The 8,814-nt window shown below is 44.5% G+C and overlaps 1 protein-coding gene across 3 annotated transcripts in view; it reads left to right on the top strand.

Annotated features, from left to right (window-relative positions):
• TTLL1 (tubulin tyrosine ligase like 1) overlaps positions 1–8,814 on the top strand; it is a 33,046-nt gene that overhangs the window by 5,536 nt on the left and 18,696 nt on the right. For all 3 annotated transcript variants that reach the window (XM_044450892.1, XM_044450891.1, XM_044450893.1), the window contains one exon: positions 2,397–2,513. In XM_044450892.1, coding sequence (XP_044306827.1) covers positions 2,401–2,513 — 113 coding nt within the window. In that variant the 5' untranslated portion in view covers positions 2,397–2,400. The remainder of the gene's footprint in view (positions 1–2,396; positions 2,514–8,814) is intronic.

Here is an 8,814-nt window from a genome sequence, read left to right as displayed (position 1 = left end):
TCCTTTCTGTAATGAGGGGCCCAAAACTGAACACAATACTCCAGTTGTGTTCAGTTTTGGGCCCCTCATTACAGAAAGGATATAGCCAGGTTGGAGTCAGTGCAGCATAGGGCCACAGGGTTGGTGGCTGGTTTGCAGGGGATGGGGTATGAGGCGAGACTGAGGGAACTGGGTCTCTTCAGCCTGGAGAAGAGGAGATTCAGAGGGGATAGGTTGGCGACATACAGGTATGTGAGGGGATGTCACATGGAGATGGGTAGAGACCTGTTCTCCCCTGCAGAGGAAGGCAGAACGCACTTCAACGGAGCAAAGCTCAGGGAGCCAAGGTTTCGTTTGGATGCCAGGAAGCACTTCCTGACAGTCAGGACCCCGAGGGTGTGGAATGGGCTTCCATGGGGGGTCGTTGAGGCCCCATCAGTGCGGGTGTTCAAGGATAGGCTGGATGTCCACATGGTGGACATGTCGTGAGCGGAGCTGGCTGGTGCCAGAGGTCAGACTGGATGGCCCGGGAGACCCCTTCTGACTCGCTCTGTTTTCTATGTTTCTTACCAGGCAGGCCCTGGGGGCATTTTCTTCCACTTGAGAACTGTGTTACTTCTCTCAGGAAAAGAGCTCCAATCTTGTTTTTTGCTGCAACATGATAACATGGCTATTCCTTTGGAAACTGTTAACTTTCCAAAGATATTCCCTGTTTTGCAGATGAATGGTATCCCTATATATTTTGTGCCCACTTCCTGTAAATGCTCTTCTTATTTGTTCCATTTCAATTTCCTAATACATATTTTTATAAGAGATGTGTATAATTTGGCATTGAAATTTTAGTATTTTATTTGATCTTTCTGTTATAAAAGCACTCAGAGGCATACAAGGTAGCATTTTCATTTTAAGGTTTTAGCTGATTAGTTTGTTCATTTTGTGCTCTCTAAAACTTAAATGCATTAATACTTACATTAAAAATACCAAAGTGCTAATTAAAGAAATTTTTATAGCACACTTTTGCTTTTTCACATACTGCCATTTTTGCAAACACACACTGAATACTTAAAAAAGAAGGAATAGTCTGAATAGAATTTGAGTAATTATACTTTGGTAAATAAGTCCTATAACATAGCATACCTATTGGTTTTTTTGTTTTTAAAAGATCATTTTTTCACTGCTCAAGTGAATCATATTTCATACCCAATGGATATATTGCACCCATTACTGTGAATTTAAAAGTACCAAAAAAGTGCAACACCCCTATAATGTGGGAAGCCATTTGTATATTCACTGGAAACTCACAGTAACTGGGTTTGGATGTCATGACAACTTGTCCAGCAGAATGGCTTGTTCACAGGCAATAAGCCATCCAACAAACCATGGCTTGTTTGTGCGGTCATTGGACCCATGATAGGTTGTCATGTTGCTTGAACTCTGGAGACCAGGTAGCAAGGTGCTTGACAAGAACAGCAAAACTTCCTTGCCACTCTTGTTGAACTAGCCAGTACCAGCCACCCTATTGATGCCAAAGGTGGGATGGTCGAACAACCAGCACTGGCTCTGTGTCAGCCCTTTTTACAGGAACACAAAGGTTTGACAGCTAGGGGTTTTTTTAAGTTTTTTGTGAAGGGAGAGCAGGAATTCCCTTTTTTTCCCACAGGGACCTACGAATGCAGCCCACAATGACCATGATTGTCTGTTGGAACATTGTGAGTTCGAACATTGTGAGTTCTTGAATAAAGAACATCTCCAATGCAGCTTTTTTAACACAGTGGATTGTTGTGACATTTATTTATTTATTTATTCAACTTATATTCTGCTCTTAACTAGTCTAAGGATTCTCTAAGTGGATTACAACATTTCACATAAAAAGAACATCAGATTTTAAAACACATGAGAATAACATACAATAAAATAGACAATGCACAGCTGAGGGGTTAAATATCAATAATTTATATTGAAACTAAAAACAGTATAAATAACATGATAAATTAATATAAAATCAATTGTTAAAATGTTTGAAGAAGAAGACTGTTTCTGTCTGGCACCAAAAAGATTGCAAAGATGGTACCTGGTTAACTGCTTTCGAAAGGCCATACATTCAAACAAATTCATCCTGTATCATATCCCCAGCCCATAGATGAGCTAGTAGACAGTGTTGGCAACTCAAAGGTCTCTACGCAGAGAGAAATATACAAAGTCATGTTGAAAATACTGACATTACTCTAAGGTACTCAGAGGAATGGACATGTGTTTCAAGTTTAGGTTTGTGTGAATGTACATTCAATTTTCTTTTAAACTTGTCCCTCTATTAATGCCAATATACAACATGTATTAGGTTGTCCCGTACTAATTCAAGATAAAAATAATTTAAAAGAAAATGAAGTTAGTAATTCTGATAAACTTGTTTGTTTTAGGATAATGGCAGGAAAAGTAAAGTGGGTGACTGACATAGAGAAATCCGTGCTAATAAACAACTTTGAAAAGAGAGGGTGGGTTCAGGTGTCAGAAAATGAAGATTGGAACTTCTACTGGTAAGTTGCATTTTGGAAAATGTATCCGTTTCTTAAAATGGGAGAGTGATATATTATTAATAATGTTGAGATAATCTCTCAGAGGAAAATCACATTTTGAGAAACACAGAAGAAACAATCAGCATCGCCTGAGGTCTCTTTGGCAGACAGTGGTGAGGACAGCACAAGCCAGACTCGAGTATCTCAGGCAGAAAGCAGGAAATAAACCTCCTTGCAGCACATGGTGTCAGATTAAATTGGTTGTGTCACTCCAGTTGTGGGAAGAAATATAGAAGGAACCTAGTGTGTGTGTGTGTGTGTGTGTGTGTGTGTGTGTGTGTGTGTGGAGGGGAGTGAAAATCCAATGGATTTTCACGCATCAACCCTGCTGATTCCAGTGGACCCACCCCTGTACTGGCACTGACTCACTATGATGTAAGTTGAGGTAGCTCACAGACTTCTGCTTCTAAAACAGGTCATAGTTTGTGCATTTGTTAAAATGCTAAGGAAATTTGTACAAATAGCTCTGTTTATGTAACTGTGCACAATTTGCCTAAACCATAGCATTTTGTTTGTTTTATTTCAGTATTGCATGATAGCTGAAGCTCTCTGGGCTGTTTACAGGATATTGTAATACAATATTAAATGGAAACAGCAATAAAAATACCACAAAGGTTTATCATTCAAAATTTAAAACCAAATTTAAAACCAAATTTAAAACAAATATAAAAAGCTACAATAGCTTAAACCATGGGTCCTCAAACTGCAGTCCACTGTAGTTGACTGGCCTGCCATGCTCATTTATCTGGTCTGCACCACCACCCGCATGTGTGCTTACCACGTGGGCAGGGAGGCAGTGACTTGCTCGCTCAGAGATGATTTTGGACTCGTTGGGAGATCTCTGAGTGAGCAAGGCACTGCCGTGGGTGCCCACCGCCACCTCACCGGCCCGCATGCCCAGGCACCCCGCCTCACCGGCCTGCACTGATCACTGCTGCCTTTCAACTGGCCCCCTATTGAAAAAGTTTGAGGACCCCTGGTTTAAACCATAAGACCCTCTAGCCTCTGTTTACCCTCTAGCAAAGCCCCAATGTAATAGTAATTAATTAAATACCATGCGGTAGAGGAGAGTCTTAACTTAGTCCCCAAAAGGTATTAATAGTTGGTGCCAGATGGCCCTCAGTGGACCCTTGTTCCATAACTGGGAGGCACCTCTGGAAAGGGCCTTCACCTTATTGCCACCAACCGAGCCATCTTTGAAGGTAGCAATTGGAGGCAAGGCCCAGTTCTTAATTATAGTATATAGGTAATTGGTGGTTGGGAGAGGCATTCTGTCCTCAGGCCCAAGCTGTGTAGGGCTTTATAGGTCTTTATAGGTTATACTTTGAATTTTAAAGAGTGTGTTTTGCTTAAGAATTTTTGTTTCTCTCTGTAGTCACAATATGTTGAATGCATGCTTGGGTGATTCTTGTGTACTTCAAAGAATGAGAAAAGTAACCTAATAGGATTCAGAACATCAGTAGTTTACATTTCATACTTCAAGACCATTTTACAAAATCTGTACTTCATTAAATACATTTGTTCTGTGTGGTGGCCAGTATAATGTAAACTACTGCGGTAATCCCATAGCAAAGTAGAGCTTGGCATGTAGAATAGCCAGTTTGTTTTCAAGGTACTGAAACAATCTACAGGCATTTAAAGAATGTCTGTATGCCTTTTTGAATAGTAGCTATGTACATAAATAAAATATGAATAATATGTGCAAGGGGGAGGATCTCCCAAATGGGTAGTTTTGGAGTTTTCTCTACCAATTATAATTTAATTGTTTTTAAAATTATTTCTAATCTGCCTTTCACGGGTCATTTTCCTTACAAGACAGTTATATTAACAACAACAATAGCAAAGATACCCTAGAACAGTGATGGTGAACCTTTTAGAGGCTGAGTACCCAAACTGCAACCCAAAACCCACTTATTTATCACAAAGTGCCCACACTGCAATAAAACCTGAATACTGAGGTTTTAGTTTAGAAAAAACAACTCACAACCAGTCCAAGCAAATACATGATGATGATGTTCATCCATCATTTTCGAATAGGATCTTGACATCTAACAAGTTGTGGACGGTCCACGGTGTGTCCGCAGGTGGCTGGTAAGGCCCATACAGGCACAAAATGTTCTGCCACATGTCGGGCAGACATGTGTGGGCACCACTGTTGCAGCATTTGCAGCTATGGCTTTACGGAGTGCTCGCTTCTCTTGTGCTATGGTTGTCCTTCTAGCTTCAGATGTTTGACACCCTTGGTGGATCAGCATGTGCCATGTCGATTGGTCTTGTGCCAGGGTCTTCCAGGAGGTGTTGTTGATAACAAGGGCCTTGAGAGAGGCTTTCAGCGTGTCTTTGTATCGCTTCTTTTGTCCCCTGTGGGATCGCTTTCCTTGAGACAGCTCACCATAGAAGAGCTGTTTGGGGATGCGACGGTCTGGCATCCTTGCAACATGGCCTGTCCAGCGTGACTGGGCTTTCATCAGCAGGGTGTGAACTGACAGCAGGCTTGCTCTGGAGAGGACTTCTGTGTCTGGCACCTTGTCCTGCCACCGGATCCTCAGAAGTCTGCGGAGGCAAGTCGTGTGGAAGTGGTTCAGTGGCCTAGCGTGCCTCCTGTATACAGTCCAAGTCTCACTGGCATACATCAGGGTAGTTAGCACTACTGCTCGGTAGACTTTAAGCTTTGTAGCAAGGCTTATTCCACAGCGGTCCCACACTTTGGTCAGCAGTCTGCCGAATTCAGAGCTTGCCTTAGCAATTCTGCAGTTGACCTTGATGTCAATTGTCACTGCGCGGGAGAGGGTGCTGCCAAGGTATGTAAATTGGTCTACTACTTGCAGCTTTTGTCCCTTCACTGTGATGGTGCGCTCTTGGTGTTGGGCTTTCGGAGCTGGCTGGTGCATCACTTTGGTTTTCTTTGTGTTGATGAGGAGGCCAATGTTGTTGCATGCTGCTGCAAATTTGTCCATGCTGGCTTGCATTTCCTGCTCTGATCCAGCATTCAGGGCACAGTCGTCAGCAAAAAGGAGGTCTTGTAGCACAGTCTCCTTTATCTTGGTGACAGCCTGGAGTCTTCGCAGGTTGAACAGTTTCCCATCGGTCCTGTATCTCAGGCTGACTCCCAAAGAACTGTTCTGAAAGGTGTCTGACAGCATGGCTGAAAACATTATGCTGAACAGGGTTGGTGCCAGCACGCACCCTTGCTTAACGTCGTTTGTGACGAGAAAGACCTCTGAAGCTTCTCCGTCACCCAAAACACGAGCTGTCATGCCGTCATGGAACTGACATACCATCAGGATGAATCTGTCAGGGTACCCAAACTTCGACATGATACGCCACAGACCTTCGCGACTGACAGTGTCAAAAGCCTTGGTGAGATCCACGAAGATTGTATACAGTTCACGATTCTGCTCTTCACACTTCTCTTGGAGCTGTCGGGCTGCGAAGATCATGTCCGCAGTGCCACACTCTTTGCGGAAGCTGCACTGTGTCTCAGGTAGTAGACCCTTTTCCAGGTGGTCAGTCAGGCGATTCAGGAACACACGTGCAAGGATCTTGCCTGCGATGGAAAGCAGTGATATTCCTCTATGATTATCGCAGACTTGTCGATTTCCTTTCCCCTTGTAGAGGTGTACAGTGGACACGTCTTTCACTTTCTGAGGAATAGATCCTTGATTCCAGAAGGACTGGAACAGCTGAGTGAGTTTGTTGACAAGCATTGCAGCACCTTTCTTATAGACTTTTGCTGGGATTGCTTCAGATCCTGGGGCCTTGTCACTGGACAGCTGGCTGATGGCCTGTAGGATTTCAGTCTCTGATGGTGGGACTTCCAGGCTGTGGTTGATATCCGCCTCGGGCATTCTGTCAATTGCCTCGTTATTGTTGAAGGATGGGTGGTTCAGTACAGATTGGAAATGCTCAGCCCAGCACTGTAGAATCAGAGTCTTCTCAGTAATGAGAGTTCCACCATCTGAGTCCTCCATCTTGCGAAGCTTGCTTTGAATGGTCCTGCGAGTGTTGAAGGAATTTTTCTTAGCTGTTGACGACGGGTCGTTCTGATGAGCACGGTGAAGGCGATGCTTTTCAGCAAGTAGGGCCTTGATCTCTTCATTGTTTTCATCAAACCAGTTCTGCTGTTTCCTGTGTGAGGGTCCAAGAACCTTTAATGCAGAAGAGTGCACAATATCCCGGAAGCGTTCCCAGTCCTTCTCAGCATTTTCCTCTAATTGCAGCTCGAAGAGTTGGTTGTCAAGATCTTCTGCTAGTGAAGCTGCTATACTGGGGTTCCTCAGTTTACTGACGTTGATCTTTTTCATCACAGCTTTGTTTCCCTGTGGACGTCTCTTTGGCTTGATGTGAAGACTGAATTTGGAGATGATGAGTCTATGGTCAGTCCAACAGTCAGCACTCGGCATAGCCTTGGTCACCCTTACATCCTGTCTGTCTTTCCTCCGGACGATGACATAATCAATGAGATGCCAGTGCTTGGAGTGTGGGTGCATCCAGGACATCTTTTTGTGAGTGGACAGGCGGAAGATGGTATTGGTGATGATCAAACCATGAGCCGCACATGTCTTCAATAGTAGTAGGCCATTGCTGTTACATTTGCCGATTCCATTTTTTCCAATAACGCCATCCCAGACAGAGTGATCAGATCCTACTCTCGCATTGAAGTCACCAAGTAGAATCAGCCTGTTGGTGCACTTCACGGATGAGAATAGGGCATCAAGATCTTCATAAAACTTGTTCTTTACTTCCTCCAGATTCGTCATTGTGGGTGCGTAGGCACTGAATAGTGTGGCTTGCTTTCTTCTCAGTAGTGAGAGATGCAATGTCATGAGTCGATTGTTCACGCCCTTGGGAAGACTGGCAAGTGTGCAGACAAGATGATTCTTAACCGCAAAGCCAACTCCAGATTCACGACATTCGTCACTGCTGCGTCCACACCAGAAGAATGTGTAACCGCCTCCTGTTTCTGTGAGCTGACCTTCGTTGGCTAGGCGAGTTTCACACAGGGCTGCAATATCTATGTTAAATCTTGCGAGCTCTCTGGCGACCAAGGCTGTTCTTCTTTCTGGTCGATCTGCTGAAGCGTGTGTACGTTCCATGTGCCAATAGTGAGTGGTGTTACCTTGCGTTTTGTTTGAAGTTTTGTTGTTCAACCGCATGAGATGGGATCCCCTGCAGCCATGGTAAGCTGGCCAGGGTGCTGTGAAGCAAACAATGTTTAGGGCACCTTTTCTAGCCTCTTCCTCTTTCTACGGAGGTGAGCAGTGCAGTCCTAAGGTGCCGAATCCAGCTGTTGCTTCAGTCAGCAAGAGGACGACCGTTAGACCTGAGCCGCCTGTGTGCAGGTCCGCGGCTACAGTTCCCAGTGTATCCACACCTGCTGCTTCATTGCTCGCCCATCGCCACAGGACTTTGAGGTTTGCAGGAGTTGGGGATGTCAAGACTTGCGTGTGGATTGGATTAAAGTGAGGGAGAGGTACGCATAGTCAGCCTCACTCTCTCTTCCCAGATTCCATCTTGCTCCAATGGCAGGACAAGAGTCGAGATGGTTGGAGATGGGCTGGGCTCAGTGGCTGACCAGGGCGTCTTCATGTCTTGCCGTGCTCTTAGCGTATCACGTCACTTGCAGAAACCGCCTTCATGACCGTTGGTCCTATTCTAGTAGGTCTCATCTGCTTAATCCGCTGGAGTCTGTCGTCACGTGTTTGGGATAGACAAATATATACTGTTTTATAGATATCCTTGGCAGTGCACTGACCGGTCATGCGAAAGCTCGGACGAGTCGTGGCTAATGAGTCGCGGCTTGTGACATCATCGCCTGGTGCCACTACTCCTTTCCAAGCATGAGCATGGCCCCTATGTTACCTGATGCTCAGCTGCTGGGGTGATGCTGGGGCAGCTTGGCTCGCGTGCTGACAGAGAGGGCTCTGCATGTCCACTGCGGCACACATGCCATAGGTTTGCCACCACTGCCCTACAACATCATGCATTTCAAAGCTATAACAGCCAGTTGGTTTGAAAGTATAGTACATTAAAATTAGTCAAACACAAATTGGAATAAAAATATATTCAAGTGCTTCTTGATGCCTGGAAATGATGATGGCATTCAGAAAATGCAGGATAATCACCAAAAAGGCCCTGCTCATGTATCCATTAATCAAATAACTTTCTTAGGTGGGCTAAAGAGCAGGGTCTTTGATGAAGATCTTAAAGCTACAGGTGGTCCTTATATGTCAGGGCTCTAAAGCCCAATGGTAGCACTTTA

Source organism: Varanus komodoensis, unplaced genomic scaffold (genome assembly GCF_004798865.1).
Source record: "Varanus komodoensis strain SLA01 unplaced genomic scaffold, ASM479886v1 scaffold69, whole genome shotgun sequence".
NCBI lineage: Eukaryota > Metazoa > Chordata > Lepidosauria > Squamata > Varanidae > Varanus > Varanus komodoensis.
Note: the sequence above shows the minus strand (reverse complement) of the source record. Positions and strands in the feature narration are given on the sequence as shown.